The sequence below is a fragment of the Callospermophilus lateralis genome, unplaced genomic scaffold, assembly GCF_048772815.1.
Source record: "Callospermophilus lateralis isolate mCalLat2 unplaced genomic scaffold, mCalLat2.hap1 Scaffold_116, whole genome shotgun sequence".
Taxonomy (NCBI): domain Eukaryota; kingdom Metazoa; phylum Chordata; class Mammalia; order Rodentia; family Sciuridae; genus Callospermophilus; species Callospermophilus lateralis.
Window position 1 is genome coordinate 450,441 of NW_027511893.1, and position 27,376 is coordinate 477,816.

Consider the following 27,376-nt stretch of genomic DNA (forward strand, 5'->3'; position numbering starts at 1 on the left):
TGCTATGACTCCCTGTGGTTACTCTCACACTATGTACAAAGGAAAGCAGTTTGGCATCCTAGAGTTTCCTCTAAGAAAAGATCCCAACTAGGACATTTTATAGCAGCATGATTCTGAGAGCACATGGGTAAGACCTTTCTCCCCTGGCAAGATAGCTTATGCTTGTGTATAATTTGCCTAAAGGATTCTGATTCAGACACACAGGAAACAGTCATTAAGGCAAATTCTTTCCATGATTCTTTATCCTCTTGTGCTTTATTGCTGAATCAGAGTGGAATGCTAAAAATTTGTCCTGGTGATGGTATAAACCTTAGCAGTGACAATCTGATTATTGCTCCTTGCTTCTCTTTTCTGCTTCTATTGTGATCTAATTTTCTTCTTATGTTGCACCACAGAAATACTTCAAATTTAGCAGTTACATCTGCCTTGGGGTCCGAATAAAAAGAGACAATAAAAACATAATTCTATCTTTTTTTGGATGGCATACTCTGAATGCCATAAGAACATAATTTATATAGAAAAAGGGCCATTGTTCTTTTCATACAAATACAAATGGAAAATCAATTGTAATGACCAATAAGCCAATATGACTCTTTTGTTTTTTTAAGGAAAAACAAATAACTTTGAAAACCCAAAGTTTCCTAGAGCTCAAGTATTTAAAGTGTTTTCAGGATTTGAGAATTGGCAGATATAGAATACACATTTCAGAAAACTTTCTTTCTTTTGTATCCCTTCTTGTTATGCTCTCCTACTGAATCTTTTCTGGACCAGGGAATCCTCTAATCCAACAAGAGCTATCCCTTCTACTTCCTGGAATTCATTCTATGTTCCCTTCTCCCCACTTCCTGTAAGATAACCTTTGACCAATGACCATCCCAACAGCCATCCCTGCCCCAACCAACCTGAGGTTTACTCAGATTACACCAACAAGCTTTAGTGCCCAGTGGACACCACCCAATGTCCAGCTCACTGTATACCGAGTACAAGTGACCCCCAAAGACAAGAAGACCGGACCAATGAAAGAAATCAACCTTGCTCCTGACAGCACCTCTGTGGTTGTATCAGGACTGACTTCTGTCATTGGAATAAAGTAGAGCCTCTCTTACATAGTTAATTAGGTGGTAGAACATAATCTCATGCTCGATCCAACTGATCTTTTCTTCTCCTGTCAAATAATTTTATTGTGATTTTTTGTATCAAGAGAATTGCTTTTTGTTGACCTAAGCTTTTCCAGATGACTATTGGAACAGAATTTTATAAATAGCTTTAGATTTTGTGCAGCTCTTCTGGAAGTATTCTATATATGTGGGGGCAATTTGCATATCAGTAGACATAAATTCATTTAGTTATACATTTTTTGAGTGATGTCATCTTGGCAAGAAATGTTCTCCAGATTGTACCAACCAACTTGACCCTACCCTCATTAAAAAATTTTTAAATCATTCTAGACTTATATATTAAGACCAGTTACAGGGAAACTACAGAAAAGGGTTTCAGAGACAGAAAAGAAAATTATCTTTGTCTGTGACCATAAAAATTCATGATTTACACCTGTCATATCATAAAAGAAAAAAAAAACAGGCTATTACCCATTTTTCTTATTTTTTCATCACCAGTTTTACATGAAAATGTGAGTTATAGCTTACTTGGGCATAAGCCCATAAGAGCTTTTTAAAATTCATTTAATTTCAGTCTGTTGCTGGTCATCTGTAGTGTAGAGATGAAATTAATCTAGGAATTGACAGTGTTGTGAGATTTGTTAGTTTATTTCTTTTTTACTAATAACCACTGAATTATCTAAGCCATGGTGAAACTCCCGGGGCTTCTTGCAATGACACTGCTAAAGCTCACCAAGCCCTTATTTCTAGGTGGCTACCAAATATGAAGTGAGTGTCTATGCTCTTAAGGACACACTGACCAGCAGACCAGCTCAGGGGATCATCACCACTCTCAAGAGTAAGTAATCCAATTTTCTAGTCTCAAAATTTTCTGTATAAACAAAGAATGATAAATGATCTCTCTGGTCACTAAGTTAAAAGTGGAATGAGTCCCAATGTGGAAATTGGTGGGATTCCCTATCTTTTTGACTGTTACCTTTTTTGCCCCTTCAGAAAGTATTCCACTAATACCTAAAATGAAATCCTTTCATAATGGTATAACATTGGTGTTAAAGATTAGGACTAACAGCTACTTTATGCTCCACTTGTTAGAATTTGTTTTACTGGAGTTAGGTCTGGGGAGGACATGTTGATTTCTACTGTATTTTAACAGCACCATAAGTATGGGATCAAATTTGGCCCAGATTTTAGTTTCTGCTCCATCAATAACTTGCTGTGCGCTCTTTCAGCTGTCACATAAAGTGTCAAAAGTTCCATCATCAATAAAATAGAGATAAAATAGGAATCTTTTCTGTTGAGAGAAAAGATATGAAGCCCTATAAAAACGACGAAATACTAGCAATAATACTGGCTATTATACATATAATTGCTAGCTGGCCATGCTATTATAATTCCTACCACACACTTTTACAGTACAGTAAATTAATCATTTTAATACTTACTGAAGATTTGTATGTACTATAAAGTCAGACCTGGGAACCACTGGTAGTATTTATAAAGCTTTTCAGTTCTTCAAAGAAAAAGGCACACAATGTAACTATTTCCATATTTCCTAATTACTGTTGAACATTCTTTGAATGCCAAGGGAGATAATCTACAAATTATTTAATCAATGTATTTTCTGAAGAGGATGTATTTTTAAAACATAAAGAAATGTTTTAAAAGATCGAAATCTCACCTATATGAGCCAGGCAGGCACTAATCTCTAGCTATAATCCCATGCAGATGTCAGCCCTCCCAGAAGGGCTCGTGTAACAGATGCTACTGAGACCACCATCACCATTAACTGGCGAACCAAGACCGAGACGATCACTGGTTTCCAAGTTGATGCCTTCCCAGCCAATGGCCAGACCCCAGTTCAGAGAACCATCGGCCCAGATGTCAGAAGCTATACCATCACAGGTGAGGGGACCCACCACCTTTACCACAAGTGACAGTCAATCAACATTCACAATGTAAACCAGCTTCTTAGTTATTCTATGTCTTATATGATTCAATTTATTTCCAATTTTTTATGATAACACAGCTTGAAACAGTTATTCTCATACCATAATCAAAAATAGTTTTGTCCTTTGAATCTTTTATTTTGGTCTACTGTGTGGTCTCAGAGAAATGGCTTTTTATCAGATTTGTTCCTTCATCCCTATGCCCTTTCTTATTTAAAAAAAAGTAAAATAATGTAAAACCAAAAGAAATAGGGTCTGAGGATGCGGTTCAATGGTAAAGCACTTGGTGAAGCTCTGGCTTCCATCCCCAGAAGCACAAAAAAATGAAAATAGAAAAGAAAAAAATGAAATGGTGGTGTATAGTTCTTAGCATTAATATAGATTTTAAAAAGACATAATTAATAAAGACAAACAACATTACTTAATAAAGGTCAAAGTTCAGAGGGAATTTGATAAAATAGATCAATTTAGGTCTTTTTGTGCTGTACAATTCTGATTCCAGGTACCAAATAATGACCACCTAATTACCCTATAGAGAAAGTACACTCAGTGGGCCACCCCTCATTCTCCAAGAGGACTGCTTCTAAAGTAGCATTTTTGCATTTAAAAATTTATTTTAGTCGGAGGTCCTTCTCTGCATTAGTGATTTGCTTTTAAGTATGCTCCACAATAACAGTTAATATCCACATCATGTTCTACTTTATTGTTCAAAGGTAGACTACTTCCATGATCTGTATAAACATGGGTGGGTAGATGAGCCAAGAAAATTGCAGGTGTGGGCTTGAAAACTTTCCTAGTAAAGAAGAACACATAGAAACCATCTCCTCTCACATCCCAGGTTTGGAACCCGGCACGGACTACAAGATCTACCTGTATACCCTGAACGACAATGCCCACAGCTCCCCCGTGGTCATCGATGCCTCCACTGGTAACTGCTTTGTGCTGACAGACACCACTGGCTTGTAGTATAATCAGACACATGAACTTAAGAAACAAATGAAGGGTCTTTGTAATATGACTCCCTGTGAACCATGGGAAGAGCTTACAGAATTTCACTCTCTTAAGTCTGATTAAAAGGGCTGGGGGGGAATATGGGACCATTTTCTTGGCTTTTATTTTCTGAGACTTAGTTTTGCTTTCTTTTAGCCATTGATGCACCATCCAACCTGTGCTTCCTGACTACCACCCCCAACTCCTTGCTGGTAGCATGGCAACCGCCCCGTGCCAAGATCACTGGCTACATCATCAATTATGAGAAGCCTGGGTCCCCTCCCAGAGAAGTGGTCCCTCGGCCCCAACCTGGTGTCACAGAGGCCACTATTACTGGTATTGTGTTCCCTCCCTTTCCTCTTTACTCCCTCTGACAGTCTAAGTCTTGAAACTCCATCTGTATCTTTGATGCTATATCATGAGAAAGGGAAGCCCTGCACTTCAAAAGACATTCTCCACACAGTACCCTCCATATGACATGACGTTCTATTCTGCCCATCAGCCCTAGAACCTGGAACCAAGGACACAATCTACATCAGAAGAACCGAGTACACAATCTACAACCAGAAGAATGAGCCCCTGATTGGGAGGAAAAAGACAGGTAAAAAGCACTTTCCGGGTAATGAGAAGAACGTTAAGACTAAACTAATGAATGATGGATTTTGCATTGTAAAAAGGGTCTCTCCATGTTTTGACGCATATATCATGGATGCTTTTTCTAATGGCCCAGTGTATATTTTGTACTCTCTGACAGGAGGAATAACTGAACATCCTCTGTAGAGTTCCATTTTATTTATTTATTTATTAAAAGGCCAGTCAATATAAAACCTTGTTATTACCTTTCAAAAATTCAAATCCGATATGAAATATAAAACCAAGTTGTTATTGCTATTCTTCTATACTTTGTGTTGACTGTTTTTTTTAAAAAAAAAGGAGGGATAGAAACCCCTCCCATTGTCTTATTATTTGATTTCTGAAACTTGGAACTAAATAATGTTTTACTTTGTCATTCGGTCTTAGTTCAATTTGGAGAAAATGCTGTACATATGGCAATAGGAAAGCTTTCAAAACAAATATGTGTTCTTACCTCTTTTTACCATTTCCAACCATGAAAACTATTGATTTAAACCTCTGTAATGCTCATACTTCTGATTTAAACCTCTGTAATTCTCATACTTCTTATACTGACATGATCGCTGTGGATTCTAGTTCCTATGATTTGTTTCTCAGGTTTAAAGAGAGAAGACAATGGCCTGGGGAGGCACTACACATTGCAGTTTCATTAGGCTTAATTTGAACAGAGGCAGCTTCTGTGGTGCTCAATGGTTCAAAGCTTTGTGTCTCTAATAAATTCATGCTAACACTTTTTTTCTTTCTAAACTATAAAGAAACCTTTGAGAAAAATCATAAAGTTTTCTTTCTGGGAAAAAGTGGGTTTTTTTGTAATCTGAGAACCGCTGGTTTTCCAGGGGCTTTGATCAGGTTGATATACAATCTTCATTGCCTGAATTGATAATGGTTGCTACTTGCTGAAACTTAACGCCCTTTGCTTTTTTTGCTCTAACCTCTCTTGGCTAGATGAGCTTCCCCAACTGGTAACCCTTCCTCACCCCAATCTTCAAGGACCAGAGATCTTGGATGTTCCCTCCACAGTTCCAAAGACCCCATTCATCACCAGCCCTGGGGTTGACAATGGAAACGGTTTTCAGCTTCCTGGCACAAGCCATCGGCAGCCCAGTTTGGGGCAACAAATGGTCATTGAGGAACATGGTTTTAGGAGGACCACACCACCCACAGCGGTCACCCCCGTAAGGCATAGGCCAAGACCATACTCGCCGACTATAGATGAGATTCATGTCCCCAGGGGAGAAGTAGACTACCACCTCTACCCTCACAATAGGGAGCTCAATCCAAATGCCTCTACAGGACAAGAAGTTCTCTCTCAGACAACCATCTCTTGGACTCCATTCCAGGACAGTTCTGAGTATATCATTTCATGTCAGCCCATTGGCATGACAGAAGAACCCTTACAGGTAATCATCTCCCTCCCTGCCTGTGGCTGGGAAGCTCAGAAAGGAATAAATTAGAGGAAAGAAGTGACAAAGTTTTCCTTCTGGGAAAGTGTTTTGTAATCTGAGAATTGCTGATTTCCCCAGGGGCTTTGATCAGGTTGATAAATAGTCTTCATTGCCTGAATTGATAATGGTTATTAATTGGTAATGGTTATCAATTCCCATGGGCTTCTTACTAGTAGGATTAAGAGGCTCTGATGTAAAATGGCTACTTCTAGAACTTTTAGAGAGATGGCACATTTAAGCACTGATCATTTATTAAAAGTCCATATGGCTCTACTTGGGAGGATGTACGAGAGAGCGTCATTAGCTTTTATTCAGTAGAGAATGAAATCATTTTTATTATCTTCACACATTGGAGGCTCCATAGTAAGATGAACAAAGACATGATCTTAGAAAAGAAGAAAGATACTCCACTGAATTTACATTTGTGCACCATTCTTAGTTTGTCCTTGAAGAATCCCATTATCTGTAGTATATACAAGGAAAAAGAATGTAAGAGGAGCTGTGCATGTCAGCTGTTAGAAGTAACGGATTCTCTTACTAAAACCCCATCCTTTAATTTGTCCCACTGGCACAGTTTTTAAAAATGACTATGTTGTGGGAGATTACTGAGCTTAGAAACCTGAGTTTGAGGATGTGCCATTGTTTTAAGGACTCTGTATTGTGTTGTGGTCTACTGCCCACTGTGCATGGCCTGCCTGTCTCCACAGAGAGCAGTGTCTGTGCTTGATGTGAAAGGATCATGCAGGGCTTCCATGGGCTTCTACAGAGCCACATCTAGTAGGATTAAGAGGCGGCTAGTGTCATTGAGGGCTCCTGCTAACTATGGAGCACATAGGCAGACTTTGGGTAGGAAAATCTGAGAGAAGTGACTATTCCTTGCTCATTCCATTTCTCTCCTTGGCCAGTTGGGACTCCTATATACCCCTGGTCTTTATTAGTTTCCCTTTGATTTGTTTAAACAGTGAGGGTTAATGATAAGGGACCAGGGGAGCCCGCATCTGTTCTTTACTATAATGCTCTCTCCCCATTTTGGCTGTACCAATAATTGCAGTTCCGAGTTCCTGGAACTTCCACCAGTGCCACTCTGACAGACCTTACCCGAGGGGCCACCTACATCATCCTAGTGGAGGCAATGAAAAACCTGAAGAGGCACAAGGTTCTGGAGGAGGTTGTGACTGTGGGCAACCCTGGTATGTAAATTCACATGTGGTTTAGGCACATGCTCCTTGTTGGACTGCACCAGAGAAGGCTTTTCCTAGTGACTGTTCCTTTGTTGCTTGTTGCCTTGCAACTGTGGAAAGTATGCCTACCATCAATATGAAGTACATGAGCAACCTTAAGTTCCTTTAACTTTAAGTGTCCTCACCAACACACATGCAGTGTTAGGATGACAGGCCAGGCTTCAGTTATTTAGCGCAAAAGTATTGAATCCTTCCCAGTGTCTTGAGTTGATATGAGGCACTGGTTTCCTGGTATACTTTCCCGTACCCCTTCCTTCTCACCATGCTGTGGTCCCCTAGAGTGATTCTTAGTACCAATACTAATGGGAAGTTCTCCTCTGCAACACATTTTTATCCAAAGAGCTTCCTAATTCTAAAGTTATTTCACTTTTTTTCTCCTGATGATATAGGTGTAAAACCATCATAAAGGTTAAATGGCCATTGACTTTATTGTGGGGTGGGGAATGGGTATTGGGGATTGAGTTACATCCCCTGCCCTTTTTATTTTTTATTTTGAGATAGGAGCTTGCTAAGTTGCTTAGGGCCTTGCTAAATTGCTGAAGCTGGCCTACCTTAGCCTCCTAAGTAGCTTGAGTTTCCAGGCATGTGCCACTGTGCCCAGCAACCACTCACTCTTCTTTGTAGCACTTTGCAAGTCCTTTAAAGCCAGTAGCATGCCACCTGGCTTTTACTTTGCAGCAGCTGATGTTATTCACCCAGGAACATGAGATAGGAAATAATCAAAATCGTGAATCCTGAATCTTCCCATTGGAAGGGTCTCTCTCCACACCAACAAGGAGTGGTAACTCCTGTCTATGCCATGTAACAGAATCTCATCCTAGGGTCCAGTTATATAATTTCAGCCTTATTCTTCATCTGACAAAAGACTACTATTTTATATGTGTAAACTTTGGTGAATTATAGCAGCTAACTGCTGGCAGGCTGGGGGGAGGTTCTTTTGTGTTTGTTATTAGGTATTGCATTTTGTGGCTTTAATGGCAAAATTGTTGTGTGAAAGGAATTTTTGAGAGCATAAAGGTTTTTGTGCTTTTCCACATCTTTTTATTTTCTTTAAAAGAGTCCAACTCCATAACATTAGTTACAATAGAATTTTAACTCCTGAATATTTTTGGAATAATGAATCCCCATTTAACAGTCTTAAGTTCTTTCTGTTTTTCTTTCCTACTCCTTATTCCTGGCAGCAGTGTTCTTCATGATAGCCAGGGTCTCTTGACTTTGAAACATTTCAGACTTTTTAGCTCTCTAAAATATATTTCTTTCCAGAGTGATGCCTTTTGAAATATTAGGCACTTCCAGTATCTACTGGATTTGATTTTACACTGTTAAAAAAAAAAAAAAACCACACAGTGAGATTTAAAGTCACAGTAAGTTATCATATTCAGTTTTCAGAGAATAACTTGAGGCATGCTTTATTTGCAGATTGTTTATCTATCTATCTATCTATCTATCTATCTATCTATCTATCTATCCATCCATTGGTATCAGGGACTGAACTCAGGGGCATTCAACCACTGAGCCACATCCCCAGTCCTTTTTAAAAGTTTTTATTTTGAGACAGGGCCTTGCTATTTTTCTGAGGCTGGCCATAAACTTTCAATCCTTCTACCTCGGACTCTTGAGTCGCTGGGATTCCAGGTGTGTACCCAGCATGCCTGGCTTACACAAATTATTTTAAAACAAGTTTTTCTAAAACATAAAGAGACAAGATCTTTGGTCACATGATGAGACTGTTACTTATTCCTAACTCATGTACTTCCCATTTGATTTCTCCTATTTGAAACAGTTGGTTTTATTAATAAAATCAGTTTTACTATCATAATAACTATTTTGCAAAATCTAGGATTTCCAAACTATTATGCAAAAAAATGCAATAATAAAAGTGAAGACTGCATTATAACAGTATATAAAAATGCTAAGACCTTTGCATCATAAGCAGAAGGTAGCCTCTGATAATATTTCTTAGTTTAGTGAGCACTTTCTACAGGTTGTCAAAGGGACAATACATTGGCTTCTTGGCCTTGTGAGAGAGATGTTAAATAATTAACTCAAGGTCACTCAGGTCCTGATGGAGAGGCATTGCTACCCTTGTTCTTACCTGGCTTAAATTGCCTCAAAGTTGATTCCATGTTCTATAAAGTAGATTTACCAGATTTGATCATTTTTACAATTGAAGACAAAAGTGAAAGATGGTCTCCTTTTCAGATGCTGGTGGCAAGTGTCCATTGGCTACACCTTTACATCATTTATGAGAGTGGCTGATACATCCATGGAGCATATGGAATTTTAGAGCTACCGGAATTTTTCTGTTAGATTAAGTCATTGTATATAATGTTCTGGTTTCTTCTTCTTCTTCCAAACCACCAATAATAGGTCTCTTTTGCTTTTTCTTCCTGTTGCTCATAGGCCCAAACCAACCTATTGATGACACCTGCTTTGACCCCTACTCGGCTTCCCATTATGACATTGGAGACTAATGGGAGCGAATATCTAAAACTGGTTTTAAACTCACGTGCCAGTGCTTGGGCTTTGGCAGTGGGCATTTCAGATGTGATTCATCTAGTGAGTAGCTTGCTCTGACCATCCACTCTTCCTCCATCTCCTCCAGTTCCATACATTCGCATTAACGTACCAAGGAGTCATGTTTGGTAGACGCAAGCTCTTCCAAACATTTGAGAAAACTGTTGGACTCAAAGTAACATTTTGTATCATTGAAAAATGATGGGAAATTTTACTTGTTGAATATCGCTTCATTTCAAGTCGTATGCTAATACAACTACTGATTAAAGCAAGTTGTTGGTGATGCTTTTGAAATTTTCTGTTAAGTCAAACTCAGTGGAGTCAGTTCTCATTGAGAGTGCCAGTCAGAGAAACCCCAATTCTCTTTTAATGTTTAGTGTTGAATGTGGTTCAAGGTGATGATTCATACTCATACTCATTTAACACAAATCAAACATACATATGTACACACACACTCTCACATTATACACACACATCACAAATACACACATTGAATATGTGCACACACACACACACACACACACACACACACACACACACCAGCCACATAGTTTGAATATTGCTAGTAATGTAAAGGAAAATGTACAGATATTCTACTTGTCCATAATTTAAAAGCCACTTCACCAAAAAATATTTGATTTTCAAATTATAGAGATTTTAATGTTTCAAATTACAGTGATCCTAGGATTATCTATTGTGCTTTGAGAGTTACTATTAGAATTTATAACCTTTCACTTATCCTTCGATTTTAGGAGATATAATCATTATTGACCATTGGTTCATTTTTACAGGTGTTAACCATTATACCATATAAACAATCCTTTCATCAACTTTTACAGAAATCATATTCATGGAAGTAAAACAGAACAGATTTTTAAAGATTTCTTAAAAGTATATTAGTTGACTTATATACATGAAATGGCTTAATCCAGATTGAAATTCAAAAGCCAACTGATTTTTACAGTGTAGACTTCTGAGCTTGGCCACCTGAAAATGGTATATAAAATTGGGAGGCTGAGCAGAAGTATGGGCGTGCACTGCGGTAGAGTTGGGTGTGTTAACATGTGGCAGCAATGAGGTGGTTGGTTTTTAACTTCTGAAAATGAACTACTTTTTAAAACTTTGCCTGTTTTTTTGCCTGCATAAGTATTAGGTGCAATTGTGGGAGCAGAAGTCTAAGGTTGTTTATGAGTGTCTTTAGATCAACTTACATATTCTTTGCTTGAATGTCATAGTTATTTAATGCCTTTTCTTCCAATTTGAGAAGACTGAATTGTTGATTTTAAAAATTAGAAGAAAAAATGCATTCTGATGTAAACTTCCTAAGTGTGTTCTATTTAGTATAAATCTCAGAGACTAAAAGTCATCTTTTACATATGGTAAAGGCATAGGACTTGTGGATTCTCTTCAGCACCAGGTCTCTATTTGTAGGGATGATAGCCAGGGTTTATCATTGTTTTGTCATCTATGTTTATTCTTTCTTTCAACTTACATGCAAGAGGTCATGGCAGAAAGAAAATGCTGATCTGTTTCATTGCACTTCTTTGTATCTAAGGTCTCTGCAAATCCAAAACTGACTTTAAAAAAATATATATATAAATAATATATATATATTCCTAAAAGACTACTCTGATCCTGCTTTCATTCACCACAATTTTAAACCTTAATGAAAATTTAAATGGAAATCATTGGCCAAGTCCTATGACATGATTACTGCGGAGTGCCTTAAAATGGCCTAGAAAATAATAAATAGTAGAAACTATATTTTTAAGTCCAACTGAAGAATCAGTTCACAGTAGGGATTGTGACCTTTAACTTGTCATTCTTTCCAGATATGTGGATTTTAAAATCCTATATCCCAGTGTGCTTTTCTCTTGAGAGTCAGAACACAAATAACTCTGCCTGTGATTTTCCCACCCACACAGAATGGTGCTACGACAATGGTGTGAACTACAAGATTGGGGAGAAGTGGACTCGCAGGGCAGACAACGGCGAGATGCTGAGCTGCACGTGGCTGGGCAAAGGGAAAGGAGAATTCAAGTGCGATCCTGGTACGTCATTGAGAATGGTTTCTGGAGCTCTATTGGCACACCCACTTCCATTAGGGGCTGTAACTCCCATTCACAGGATGGACTGGAGACTTTAGGTCCCCTTGAGGTTTGAACAGAGGCTTTGTTCATCTTTTGATTTGGAAAAGTGGAGGTGAGCCTCAAAAAGGAGTCATGATGGAATGTTATTACAGGCCACTTTAGCACTTTTCTGAGTATTTTGATCATTATCTACAGTGAAAATGGTGGAAGAAGTCTCTATTGGTCTGTCAATTCAACTTTTAAAATATGATTTCCATTGAACCTATTAGATCTAGTTTGTGGAAATGCTGCCTTAAGATCTGAGGAGTAGTACCTCTCTTATGATGATTCATATAAATTTGAGTAATTTGGACTTTGATGATACAAATTTAGGATAAAATAGAACCCACCCTTGTATCAAGCTGAGTCTGCATTGCTGTTCTTGGTCTTACATGTGCTTCTGATTTGTGCCTACATGTAGATGGGACAACATGCTACGATGATGGGAAGGTTTACCAGGTGGGAGAACGGTGGCAGAACGAATTTTTAGGTGCCATTTGTTCCTGCACATGCTTTGGAGGCCAGCAGGTAAGATGGGATGTGCCAGGTTCCCTGCAATTTAGATGACACAGGGGAGGCTCCTGTATTTACATGCTGTGTGCAAGGTGCCTCCATGCCTCTTATGAAGAGTTGATAAGACTCTGGAGCATCCTCCCTGAGAATGGCAGACAGCCCCTCCCCATGCCTGCTCTTCTCAGGCTGTTCTGTTCTTCAGCACTGGAAGTGTTACCTGCTATGGAGCACTGAGTAGCCAGCTCTATGCTGATGGACAATTTTCCTGTGGCCTTGTTGTGAAATATTTCAAATAATACTTTGGGTCTAAGAAAATTCCACTTTGTGCCCTCTCTTAGTCCAAATATATATCCTTGTACTAGCTCTACTAATATGCTAAGTAAATGGGACAAACAGGAAATGAGAAGTGGTCATGGCTCTTACTTAATGATATAGTCAGAAATTAAATTAGTATGTATTTAAAATCAAGCTAATTAAGGAAGGTTTTTGAGTTGAGTCTGACAAATACAGTTCTGACTAGACTGGAGTCAGCAAGAAAGGGTTTATGGAAAAGAGAAGAATAAACTGGCTGGACTTGGGGTGTCTCAGATTTGGTTGAGGGAGCAGAAAGACAGTAAGCACACCCCCAGGGACAGGGTGAACTGGCCCAGGTAGGCTCCATGAACCAAACCTCTGCCTAAGTGTCTTGTTGTCAGAAATTAGATGGCAAAAAAATTCACTATTTAAGCCAGTACTCCTCAGCTATTTCTAATATATGCCCTCCTTCATTGTAACAACAGAATGCTGTGCCTTTCCCAAATAAGTAAAATTTCAAAGGGAAATGACTCTTGTAACTGGAAAGTAATGGAAGGTCATCGTCCTTCGTTTTCAATGGAGACATGCCTTTCCTAACAACACTCCAAATTCTGATCCATGGGAAGGAAACATGCTTCCACCCCAGGCGAGGTCCACAGTATGATATATTTGGCATTAACCAGTTACAGATGCACAAGAAGAAAATGAGCGTGATGGAAAATGTACTTTGGGGAGATTCATCTGGCATCAGGGAAGCTTCTTCAGGGTTCTCTCTGCATCACCTTACCAAGGGACACAGTCCAAGGAAACTGATCTGATTCCATCCCTAGTGTGTGAAGTTGGTCTCTTTCTTTCAAACCCCCCCCCCTCTTTCTCTCATAAAGACCGATCATAGAACTCAGTCATTTTGGTATAAAAATGTGTAAAGGAGAATTTATTGGGAAGTAGACATTGGTCACACTTCAGTCTCTTTGTTACTTAATGAACGTGAAACCTTTCCCCTGTGACTCCTTTTCTGTTGCAAAGTGCTCAATGAACCACTTATGACAGGAGTAGGAACATTCCTGATTCTGTAGGTAGGCATTGACCTGTATTATGTTAGGTGTTATGGGAAGTAGGCTACAAAGTGGAAAATGTCTAGAATATATAAAAGATATGAAAGAATGTATAAAATATATTTAAAAAATAAGAAAGAATATATTAGTGTTCTTTGGGTTGCAAGAGGAAAGTCCTGTTCAAGTTAAGTGGGCAAAAATGTCTCCCATAACTGAGAAGTTCTGTATCTACCAGCTTGAGGGGCAGCTCCCACCATGGCATATGGAGTCTGTTGCTCTTGGGCTACCATTTCTTTTCTAGTAGATTCCCTGCTTATGGTAACATCCAAGATCAGCTTCAAATTTACCGTCTCCCAATTTAGGAACAGAGAAAGAGAACTCTCATTTCCCCTCACTTCAGGCAAAAATCTGAGAGAGTTTTACTGGTGTTGCGTGGTCTGTTCCTATGCTCCACTCCATTGCTGGCCAGAGACAAGACTTCCATGTTACTGGCCAGGGTGGTTTAGGAAGGGAGTTGCCATATGATGCTGGAAAGACCATGGCTAGTGTCAGCCCAACTCCATGTTGGCAGCCCCAAACTATGGCCCATTGTGTGACTTCCCTCTCCCTCCCAGCAAGCCACTCCTCTCCCCTGGATCTCTATTTCCTTTGCTGTATAATGAAGGTATGTGTCTATGTGGTCTCAAGTCTCTTTTAAAAGCTCTAAGATTCTTTGAAACAATCTCTTCCATCATCTAGTATTAAAAAAAAAAAAAACATTGCTGAGGATGTTGGGACTGCAATCAAACTTAGCAGACTGAGTGGGATTTAGATAGGAAGAGAAGAGAGGAAATTCCAGGAGAAAGACAAAGTGTATGCAGAGGCCAGTGTGAGCTTTGGTGATAAACCAAAATGTATTCCAAGAGTTGCAAATACATGAGATTCTCATCAGTGCTTCTTTAGTGATTTACTGCTTATATTTGACCAATGCACAAGAGCTGAAATTCTTAACTCAAGCACTAATTATGATGCCCTTGGGATGTCTGTCCTAAGCTCCATTTGTTTCATCTCTCTCCTCCAGGGTTGGCTCTGTGACAACTGTTACAGACCAGGTGGTTCAACTGTTCCTGAAGGCCCCTCCTCAGGTCACTCCCCCAACCAGTATACACCGAGATATCATCAGACAACAAACACTGTAAGTCCATTTGCCCCTGTAGACTCTCCCTAAATGTAATTGGGTGCATGACAGGGAATCTCTTTCTGCAGATTCCTTTCTTCTGAATGAACCAAATATTTGTTGTTGTTGTTGTTGTTGTTGTTGTTGTTGTTGTTTTGAAGATCTCTTAAGTGACTTGTGTGGAATACTGTATCCTAAAGCATCATTGAATTTTTGAATATCTCTCATTGCTCAGTATATGGCTGGGCTCTTCAAACTAGAAAGTTTCTTTTCTATGAACAGTTGTCACAAGTCTCCCCTTCCAACCCACACCCCCATATACGTTATAGAGTATTTGCTATACTGATTCTCTTCTTCTTCCATTAACAGAATGTTGATTGCCCAATCGAAAGCTTCATGCCTTTAGATGTGCAGGCTGACAAAGAAGATTCCAGAGAGTAATATTTGCAACCCAACGGAACAAGCATCTGTGTCTGCTATGGTCTATCCGAAGTCGAGTGATGTTAGCAGATCCCATCTTTGAATGTTTGTTTCTTTCTTAGCCTTTTGCTCTGGAGACTCCAGCTTCAGCTAAACTCACGGCTTCTCCAAGCATCACACTGGGAAGTGTTTTGAGACTTTTCTCATAAATGAGGGCAGTATGTTGTCTATTCTGCTTTAGAATAGTCAGTACTGCTCAGTATTTTAAATGAAATGATTCTCGGTGTGATTTGGTTTGCATAATGTATTGAATTATGTTACCAAAATTTTAAATAGGAAAGTTGCCCAAACACTTCTGTTTTCATTTAATTGTCTAGCCCACAATACTATAGGAATGGCGTGTCCTTGCTACTGTGATATTTAACATATCCACAGTATTCACTTCTCCAAATGATTCTAACAGTTGCTTAGAAGTGTCTTTCTCTTACCTGTTATTTATCAATTTTTCTCAGTATTTTTATACAGAAAAAAAATTGTATTGAAGACACTTGGTATGCGGTTGACAAGAGAAATTTGGTATAATTATGGTTGGTAATTATTTTTTATACTGTATGTGCCCAAGCTTTACTACTGTGGAAAGACAACTGTTTTAATAAAAGATTTACATTCCACAACTTGGAAGCCACTTCTTTTTATATCAGATATTTGGGGAGGAAATAATAATCACCATGAATGTTCTTTTTCTTTTCAATTCATCAAACATTTAGATAGCTCTGACATGCAAGGCTCCTTAATTCTTGGGTTACTTCTGTACAAGGCTTTCTGCTTTTTGCTGCAAAAACAGCTTCACTTTTGTCATTTCTCCACTCTTCAAGAGCAGAGAGATTTATGTTTTTTCCTTAACAGATTTAAGTAGCCTCTCATCTTTATGAAACATGCCAGCTAGCACTTCAGAAGCATAATTGAAACAATCTTTAGTTGCTTTTTTCTAGGCATTATTATTCTTCCCTCCCTCCCTCCCTCCTCCTCCTTTCCTTCCTTCATTGAATAAACATCTTTTCAAATAGATTACTTGTGAGGAAAATAAAAGGATAGCTGAGCTGTTAGTACTTCCCTGTACTATACTATTCAAGTAGCTTTGTCTTAGGGAATCCCCACGGTATAATAACCTCATCCAATCTGTCTTAATTCATGTCGACTGACACTTTAGCATGACTAATAAACTACCATCTCAACAGTTGCCTTACTCATGGTCTGCAAAGATCATTTCCTTTTCAATTTCACCTTGGGGAAGCAACAAAACTCTGAGATTAAATATGACATTCAGGGGTGGGGGTATAGCTCAGCGGCAGAATGCTTGCCTAGATTGCATGAGGCCCTGAGTTTGATGCTTAGTACCATGAAAAAAAAAAAAGAAAGAAAAGAAAAGAAGCTGGGCATGCCTCCAATCCCAGTGGATTCAGAATCTGAGGCACAAAGATCAAGTTCAAGTCCAGCTTCAGCAATTTATTGAGATTCTCTCTCAAAACAAAAGTGCTAGGTACTAGGGATGTAAAGTTTCATGGTAAAGCACCTCTGGGTTAAATCTCCAGGAGAGAGAGAGCGAGAGAGAGAGAGGGAAGGAAGGAGGGAGGGAGGAAGGGAGGAAGGGAGGGAGGGAGGGAGGGAGAAACCCTTTAAAAATCAATCTCACTTTCAGAATAGTAAATCATGGCATAGGAAATAGTTGATTAATAATTAATAAAAATTCAGGAAGCATGTTTTTATATACACATTTGAATTGATTTAGTTTATAAAATGCTTTGACATTTAGTATCTCATTTGGCGGAGATTTTATAGAGACTACAGGTCAGATGAGTTTTCCTTAGCAATATACAGACCCAGACTCCAGATATCTATTTAATATCACTAATCTTTCAGCTTCACCAGTCTATCAGTTACAGCCTAGGTGTTCCATGTCTATTAAAACAACACAAAAAACACAGATCAAAGTGATATTAAATGACTCTCAGACATAAGTGAGTCACCCCTGCTCATGGAAGAGAAGACTAGGACCTAGGACCAACCTACACAGTATAACAGTAGGTAATTCTATCAAAGACGCCTGCCCAAGAGAAAGCAAACCCTCATAGGTGAGGGACCAAGCAGCACCTCAGCTTAAGCTTAAAAGGTATTTATATCTGAAAACAAAGTCTACTGGATCTTCTCTGACATAACTTTCCTATGTTCACATTTGAATACACCATCAGTGAAACTCCACATCATGTACAACCACAAGAATGGGATCCTAATTAAAACAAGTAATACTCCATGTATGTATAATATGTCAAAATACACTCTACTGTCATGTATCTAAAAAGAATAAACAAATATAAATTATTTTAAAAACAATCTACTGGATTTTCAAAAGCAGTATAGTAAACTTATGAATTAAACTCAGAACAAATCAAGTAAATATAAATGCTCTGTTCTGTCTGGGAATTACAATGCAAGACATGTATAATAGTCTTTTTTTATTAACCATTTCTCGGCAAAATCATTCAAAATAAAAACTAAGTATTTCCAAAGATCTATTACAGTTTTTAATTGACTCATGTGACTGTTCCCACTGAGAATTCTCTAAGCAAGGCAGATCAAAAAGACGTAATTAAAAGACCGATCTAGATTTAGGCAACAAATGGGAAGAAAAACCAGTGAAAGTAAACGTAATAAATATTATCAGGCTTTAGAAAGAAAAATAAAGGTTTTTAAGTTTTATGGTGCCTTACTGTGCTTGATTTGTAGTAAAATTTGTTCTGTATTAATATTGTTTTCAGATCTAATGACCTAAAAGAATTATGCAAATTACCTATAATAATATCACTGTGTATGTAAGGCACACTTTCTGGGGAGGTGAATAGAGAAATAATCAGGTGGATACTACAAGTTTAGGAAATGACTTTTTCTATTTAATTATATTTCCATTGAAAATTCTATTCCATTTCTAGTTGTATGAAACTCATTAACGTGATTAAGAAACATCACATCAGCACATTTAAGTGTTGAAATTGCTTCCTATTCAGTAAGTTCCCATTACTGTGTTAGGGAAAGTGGCAGGCTACAATTTTAAAAGTCTCATTTTCAGGGAATACAATGCTTATTTTTTTTTAAAGTTTCCTGTTGGGACTCCTCATGTTTGGGGATATTTTAAGATTGTCACCAGGACGGCAAAGCAGAAGCACATACAGATGACCTTAGACTAAGAAAGTTCTTTTCAAGAGTGAAGGCACTTAGGTTTGCAATGCGAATTGTTTTCATGATCATGTTGTCCCATTCCATAATCTCATTAAAATAAGATTCAATTTGAATTGCAAACAAAAATCTATATAAATTACAAATAAGGAGAAGAAAATACCGTGTGTAATAAAAAGGGAAGAGAAATGGTGCTTCAGAAGCTAAAAGCCCCAAATGGAAAATTCCTTTTTTAACATTCCTCAGTAGAGCCGGATGTAGATATTAAAGTGTGTTTTACATTACCTTGAATTCTTTTTTTTACTTATTCTTTAGAGACATAGGCTTTTAAAAATTCTAGAAGCTAAGTTTATCTCTAAAACAGTTTTTATGTGGAGTCTCCCAAAGACTTTGAAATTAGCATTGGTTGGGGATGGCAGGAAGTCACAGGAAGCACTCTGCACTCCAGGGTTGGAGTCACCCGTCCTGTGTGCTGTGCACCACAGTGTGCTCCCTTAGGTCAAACAAATTGAAGATCAGGAATTCTTCCAAGGAGCTCATTGTATGACAGTACTTTGGAAATTGCCATTTCCTTCCAGAAAGGAGGCACTACCTTTGCCAGGTGACCACTAGTCAGGACTTTAAATGTAAACTGCCAGTCTCTGTCTCAGCGTTGGTTGCAAAATGCTCAACAACCAAATACTGTGTTATGGCTTGGCTAGGTGGTGTCCACCAAGGGCTCCTGTATCAATGCAGGGATCTTCAGATAAAACGATTATAGACTGTGAGAGCTGAAACCTAATCAGTGGATTAATCCATTTGGTGGATTAGTAATTTGAGAGGAATACTGTCCTGGGTGGTAACTGTGGGCAGGTGGGACATGGCTGGAGAAGTGGATCTCTATGGTGTGCCATTGAAGAGTTAATCTTCTCTGTGGCCCCTTGCCCCTTCTCCCTCTGCTTCCTGGCTGCCATGAACCAAGCAGGGCTGTTCTACCGTACCCTTCCACCATGACATCCTGCCTCACCTTGGGCCCAGAGAAATGGAGTCAGCCCTGGATGGACTGAATTCTTTGAAACCATGAACCAAAATAAACTTTTCCTCCCCTATCTGTTTAGGATAAAATATTGCTTTTTCTCCCCCCAAAATAAAAATCCTATTAGTCTCACCTCTTGCTCTTGCATATGCAGTTGATATGGGTGTAAGGGTTTTATACATGTCATAGACCATGCAGACTTTGGCCTCATCTTCACTGAGTGGAATTCCAACCGCAGCTCCTATAGCAAAAACGACAAAATAATCAATAAACTTAAAGCCTCAAGTTGCTAGTAGTCAACTGCTAAATCAAGACTCTTTTAAACGTCTAGTCTATGCAGCACATTTTTTACCACCTGTGCCAAATAAAATCCTACTTATCCACAAAATTGAACACCAAAAATAGAGTTGCTGAGGGAACCAAGGCAGCAGGAGGGTAGGGTTGGGACTTTAATCTCCTCTCTAGCTTCTGCAAACAGAGTCACTGAAACTTGATAGCACCCAGTGTGTAGGAAGCTGGGCTACTTCCTTATTGACTCTTTCTGTTTTGCTTGGTAACACACACCAATTATTTCTTCCCTGCTCCTATTGCTTTAACAAGTAATAAATACTGAGAAATAATTATATGTTGCACTGTCAGCAAAGCTGGTGATATGTGTGTGTATCCATATGTATATTCTTAATTCTATAACATGTGTGTGTGTGTATGTATATATATATATATATATATATATATATATATATATATATATATATACATATATATATATGAATTAGGGTTTAAATTCAGAAGCAAAAGGGTATCTCATACATGGCTATAAAAAGTTGTAGTAGTGCAGGCCTGTAATCCCAGCAATTTGTGAGACTAAGGCAGGAGGACTGCAAGTTCCAGGACAGCCTTAGCATCTTAGTGAGACTCTGTCTCAAAATAACATTTAAGTATAAGGGTTGGGGATGTAGCCCAGTGGTAGAGTGCCCCTGGGTTCAATCCCCAGTATTGGGGCAGGGGGGCGGGGGGAGCAACAGATGAAGTGTCATAAGAACAACTTCTTCATCTTTTATTAAGATTCATTTTTAAACATAGAAAAACATTTGACTGATAAAATCATGCTTACACAGCAAAAAAGGCCTGATTTTCCTATCTCATAATACAGTCAAATAATTATATGTGTTATCGTATTTTATGATATTATTATATTGATACTATTATCACTAGACTCACTGAAACCTTCACAGAACACCTAGATTCACATTACAGCGTGTCAAGTATACAAAAGTATATTAAAGGATTTTAAAGGAAACACATGGTGAGCAGCTCCAGAGCATTCAGGAACACAGTGCTTTACCTGCTGGGCTAACGTGTTTGAAAGAGGCCGCAGCTGGAATGTCTAAAGCTTCTCTGAGTTCCTTCCCCAGCTGCCATGCATTCAAAGCATCACACAGGTTTATGAATCCAGGCACTCCATTGAGCACTGTATACAAACACACACACACACACACTTTACAGTCCTTAAAAAATAAAACTTATCAAGTCTACACAAATGTTTCAAGTAAAGTACAATTAAGAGCAAGGAGACACTAACATATAGGAACGTGACAAAGAAAAACAAAGCAGCTGAGCGTGAACTCATACACAGGTGCTAGACACACACACTGCTGGAGGACCAGATCCAGCCAGACTAGACATCAATCAACAATAGAGTTTCAGGTACAGGAGGAATCGGGACAAGACTGGAAATCAGTCAGAGATCCATGTAAATTCAGAATTGAGATAATTGTTGTAATTATAGATAAAGAGTACATATTGACAATTTTACAATTTGTCAATTGAAAAAATTATACTACAAGCTAAAGCAAGAGGTGCGGGTGGGAGGAAAGGAGAATTAGGAAGAGCCTGCAACTTCAGAGTCTAGCATTAACTATTTTCCTATTTTTTGGCATGAGCTAGTATCTCTCATGAATAAACATAAGATGTGCATATAAGCAAACAGTGAGCCAGCACTAACTAAAAACAAATCTGCATGATTTCATTTCCCACATGTTATCTTGAATAGTAAAGACTTTTTGAAAAAAGTAAAAACCTTGCACAAAATGTTTGCTAACTGCCTACCACATTAGTGGCTACTCAGGCACTTGGGATACATCAGTGAATAAAGGACTCCTTCTTACCTCTCCCCCATATCATTGTCTTCAGTAAGCTTATGAGGGAGGCAAAAAAACTAAGCAATGAAAGGAAACAAGCTATTAAGCCATGAAAAGACATGGATGAACTTAAATGCCCATGGCTGAGGGTGGTATTGGGGTTTAAAGTCAAGGGTCCTCCACCACTGAGTTACATCCTCAGCACTTTGAATTTTTGTTGACATCCTCCTGCCTCAGCCTCCTGAGTAGCTGACATTACAGGTGTGTACCACCTGTGTTTTATCTCAGATACTTGTTCCCTGTAATTTATAGTCCTCATTTAGGTTCTGAGGCAAAAAATATCTCCATGTACTTTCAGTTCTAGTACTTTCCATTATCAAAAGCATTTTCACTAGTACGATATAAAAGTCTTGATTTATTGTTTCCTTATTTTAGTGTGTGGGGGTATGAATGTTTTTTTTTTTCTTATGTTTTCTGGTAAATATGGCAGAGGTGGCTCTGGGCAAATAAACAATGATTTACTGTAAGAGACTCATTGAATTTCTCCCAAATATATGCTTATTTTCACAACAGAGGGGGCATCTTGCTTTATCATATGGTTTGAATGTTTTTGACAGTGATTTAATTACAAGGTAAATGCTTGTTTGTGTGTCTGGAAACAAAACTGAAGCAAGAGTAAAGATGGAATTGTGTGTATGATTGTAATGACTAGTTTCTTACAACTAGAAATGAGACGATTTCTATTTATTTAGCTATTTACTAGATTCAGAACTTCTCTGCAGAACTTTCTGGCTGATCAATTATTAGTGTCTTTAAATATCTTGAAGGGTAACTGGTACTCAACTCTTGAGATGTTTCAAAAACCAATCATTCTCTCACTCACGACACAGCTACTTTGTCTATGAAGCAAGGGAGATGAGGAGCTATACACAGGATGCCTCACTTTATTATGAATTATTGTATGTCTTGTGAAATATTTTACTTTTACAATTCATTATTGTCTAATTTGTTTCTTCTGTCACTCACCTAAGTTCAAAGAGTACTATATATATAAATGTATACTGTTATATATATATATATATATATATATATATATATATATATATTTTTTTTTTTTTTTAAGAGAGAGAGAGAGCGAGAGAGAGAGAATTTTTAATATTTATTTTTTGGCAGACACAACATCTTTGTTTGTATGTGGTGTTGAAGATCGAGCCCAGGCTGCACGTATGCCAGGCGAGCACGCTACCACTTGAGCCACATCCCCAGCCCCTATATATTAATATATGTAAACATACCAATACATATATATGTAGAATAAATATACATAAATATATAAATATGTATTCATTTATTATATATTTGTAATATATAAAATACATATTTATATACATATATTTACTATATATACTTATTGTATATGTAAGTATATATACACATATCTTTTAGGGAGGGAGGCTGGGGAGACTTTTAAGTATTTTTTAGGGAGCGGGGTGAGGGTGCTGCAGAGGAAATAGATCTGGGCAGGTGCTTGAAGAGGAAAGGCTGAAAGGGGTTTCAAGCAGGTGTGACATCATCTGCTGCACATTTTTAAGATTCTCTGTTGTTGAAACAAGAAGGCCAAGAAAGAAAGCAGAGATTAGTTAAGACAGTCGTGTCTGTTATGGAGTTAATGGGGACATGAGTATTGTTAGACACAAAATGTACCTGAGGTAGAATAAAAACAGATAGTGAAAGAATGTGAAGGTGAAGGAGAAGAGCATTTTAAGTTAACAGACATCTTATCCTGCTCCCCTTCACCTCTCCCCAAGCTGTTGAGGACAACAAAGAAAGCTGACAGGAAGGCCTGCTCCATCCCACCAGCAAAGATGCCAGCCTGTGGGCTCTGGGCGTGCCCTTGTATTGTGAACAAGGCTGCTCTTGCTCTATCAGTGCTTGGTCTCCGAAGCTGCCACACTTATAATTCTCTCTTCCTATTCTCTACTCTCCCTAACCAAGGACTTGTTCCAACAGTCCACATCAAGAACAAACACTGAAAACCCTCTTTTCACTCTAGAAACCAATGGAAATCCTAATTTGTTTGAAGAATTATGTATCATTATTTCCGAACCTCAAATATGTGTTCTGGCCCACTTCAAATGGATTCTAAAGCTATCATTCCAAGGAAACTGCTCCTTGAATCACTCCCCAAAAGTCCTTCCTCTATTCTAAAGCATTCCACCTCATCGAAATGTGTAGGTTTTCCTCCACTGGTCCCTCCACTGCTTTGCTACCAAGTGGAGAAGCACCCCAAGGCTTGGTCTTGATCCTCCCCTGTGAAACCCAGGCATCCCATTCTATCCCACATCTTTACAAATATCCATCCACATACGAAGGACATTCTAATCTGCATCTCCAACTTGACCTCTTTGCCACTCCAGATTTCTTCAACATTTCACAAGTCCAACTGGTATCCCAATTTTGGATAGTTGCAAGAGGTATTATGTAATTTATCTTATTTTCTAAATGTGACTCATATCAGTACAATGCAGAGAAAACCACACAAGTATCCATACACAGCACAGTCACACAACACTAGGCTTTACCTGTGATGGGAAGCCGGGGCTTCAGTGTGTAGAGCTGGGCAGGAGTCTGATGAGGGTTCATTCCATACCTCAAGGGCATCTGAGACACTCCTTTACTGTACTGCTTCCTGAAGCAATCTGAAATTGCTTCATCATATTGTGCTGTGTGAGTAAATGCCTACAAAAGGTGTAAGCTTTGTGAGACACTAGCAGCAGGGATAAGAGAGTTTTAGGCACACAGCAAACTGCATACCTGGTTCCTGTGCATGAGACAAACATGACACAAACAACAAATAACTCTACAAATGATCCCTTCCTGTTGTCTGTCATTTTTTTGGTAGATTCTATTTTTAACAAAAGGATAGCAGTTCCAAACAAAGCCTTGTTAGGTGATATATCTAAGCAAGAACTGAATACATTTGGTTGGCAAACAATGCACTCGATAAACATCACTTTTTTTTGGAGTACCAGAGATTGAACCAAGGGGTCTTAACCACTAAGTCATATCCTTAGCCCTGTTTATTTTCCATTTTGAGACAGGGTCTCACTAAGTTGCTTAGGGCCTCATTAAATTATTGAGGCTACCCTGGAACTTGCCATCAATCCTCCTGACTTAGCCTCCCAAGTCACTGGGATCACAGGCTTGCACCACCATGCCTGGCTCAGATGTAACTTTAGTGCATCCCCCACCTTCAAGGCCAACTTGCGTCTCGTCTCCAAAGAGGTGTCCTTACTATCGGAGCTCTGCATCTCTGTGGACACTGTCACATAGTCCTCTGGTTCACACACAACTGTCACTCGAGCATGATTTTTGGCTGCGGCCCTCAGTAAGGTCACTCCACCTTTCAAGAACAACAACAAAAAAAATCTTTATGTCACTGTACACAAAGTTCTCTTTAATTCTTGACTTAAAAAGGAAAACAAATAAGGAAAAAATACCTAAATAAAACTCCATACCACAAATAGATAATAAAACAGAAAAGTTATAATTATCCCAGAAGATAATCTTGGAGAAGTAACTATCTTTGTTTCACTAATAATGGAAAGAAAATCTCATTAGAATTCAAATAATCCCCTCCTCAGTCAGTCCTCAAAATGGTTTCTCTAACTTACCAATATCAATTTGCTCAACAGCCTCCTCAACAGTTACATCTGGAGAAGCCACTGTCTTCACAAAGGGGTACAGATTACAGGCAACAACTCTAGAAAGGAGAGAAGTGAGCATCACCGAAGAATCAGCTTATGTGGTTTACAGCTTATCTAGGAAGAGGTCAGTACTAGAAACGTGATCAAAGCCAAAAAGATCCAAATTACAAACTGTGAGCCTGACATTCAGAGTTCTAAAAAGTTCTAAAAAGTTGTGCTAAAAGGTCTACTTGTCCAGCTGGTCACACAGTGGTCCCTCCAAGGAACCACTTGGGTAACCTCATCAGGCCATCAGAAACTTAAAACACTTCAACAGAAATGGAAAACACCAAACTACAAATAATACCCTCATTTTAGACTGTGATCACTTTTATCTAGGATGTTCAAATTTAGATTTACTTACCAATGGACTGTGCACGATGATGAAAAACAGTAGAACATTCTAACGGTGAAATACTTGTTTTGCCTTCAGAGTGGTCACAAAAATGATGTTAACAGGAAGGCCAAAAGAATAACTTAAAATGCAGAAATAATTTTAAAATGACTAATGAAGTAGACTTCCACTCTCTGGACTTCAAATTCCTGTTGGCAGGCTCCTGAGTCAAACATGTTTAAGTAGTGAAAATGATCAAAAACTCTGGGAAAATAGGAGATTGAATCCCCCAGTTCATTCTATTAAGTCTATTTTCTGATACCAAACCAGATAAACGTGTCCCAAGAAAACTACAGACCACTACCTCTTATGTATGTTGACACAAAAAAATCCTAACAAACTGAATCCACAAAAATAGAAAAAAAATTATACATCATGGCAAGTTGAGTTTATCCCAATAATGTGGAGTTGGGGTAAGTATCAAAAAAAAAAAAAAAAAGAGTTAAGGGCTGGCACTGTAGCTCAGTGGTAGAGCACTTGCCTTACACTGTGAGGTACTGGGTTTGATCTTCAGCATCACATAAAAATAAATAAAGATATTTTGTCCAGCTACAACTAAAAAATATTCTTAAAACAGAAAAAAACAGTTAATATAATGCTAACAGAATAAAGAACAAAAAAAATCTGATCATCTCAATAGATGCACAAAAAAGCACCTGGCAAGCCAGGAGCAGTGCGCATACCTGTAATCCCAGAAGCTCAGGAGGATGAGGCAGGAGAATTTAGAGTTCAAAGCCAATCTCAACAACTTAGCCAGAACTGTCTCAAAAAAAAAAAAAAAATGACAAGGGGATGTGGCTCATTGGTTAAGTGCTCCTGAGCTCGAGCCCCAATACTTAAAAAGAAAAGCCTTTCTTATCACTAATATTCAACATTGTGCTAGAGGTTTCCGTCAGGAAAACTCACCAAAAAATAAAAGGCATCCTCAGGATTAGAAAAAAAAAAAGTGAAGTTATGCCCACACACAGATGCTATGATGTTTTATATATACAGAAAATCCCAAGAAACTCACAAGAAAACCTACTAGCACCAATAAAAAAATGCATGGAGGTTGCAGGATATATGATTGATAGACAAAAAGCAACTGTATACATTAGCAAGGACCAATCAGAAAATGAAATTCAAAAAACAAACCTACTTACAATAGCATCAAAAAGAATAAAAATACTTAAGAATAAATTTAACATATAAAACTTGCATACTGAAAGGTACAAAATAATGATGGAACAAAGTGAAGAAAAACTGAAATGAATGAAAAGACATCCCATGTTTATGGGTTGGAAGACTTAATACTCCTGAAATGGCAACATTTCCCAAATCACCTATTGATTGATTGAACACAATCCCATTACAACTACCTTTTTTTTGTAGAAATGAACAAGTGTTCCTAAA

The 27,376-nt window shown here is 38.3% G+C and overlaps 1 protein-coding gene across 1 annotated transcript in view; it reads left to right on the top strand.

Annotated features, from left to right (window-relative positions):
- LOC143386535 (fibronectin-like) overlaps positions 1-15,478 on the top strand; it is a 36,275-nt gene extending 20,797 nt beyond the window's left edge. The window contains 14 exon segments of the mRNA XM_076841570.1: positions 883-1,076; positions 1,869-1,956; positions 2,844-3,020; positions 3,903-3,992; positions 4,211-4,390; positions 4,557-4,655; positions 5,633-6,087; positions 7,184-7,322; positions 9,554-9,562; positions 9,777-9,932; positions 11,816-11,941; positions 12,441-12,547; positions 14,942-15,055; positions 15,407-15,478. Coding sequence (XP_076697685.1) covers positions 883-1,076; positions 1,869-1,956; positions 2,844-3,020; positions 3,903-3,992; positions 4,211-4,390; positions 4,557-4,655; positions 5,633-6,087; positions 7,184-7,322; positions 9,554-9,562; positions 9,777-9,932; positions 11,816-11,941; positions 12,441-12,547; positions 14,942-15,055; positions 15,407-15,478 — 2,006 coding nt within the window.
- The last annotated feature ends 11,898 nt before the right edge of the window (positions 15,479-27,376 follow it).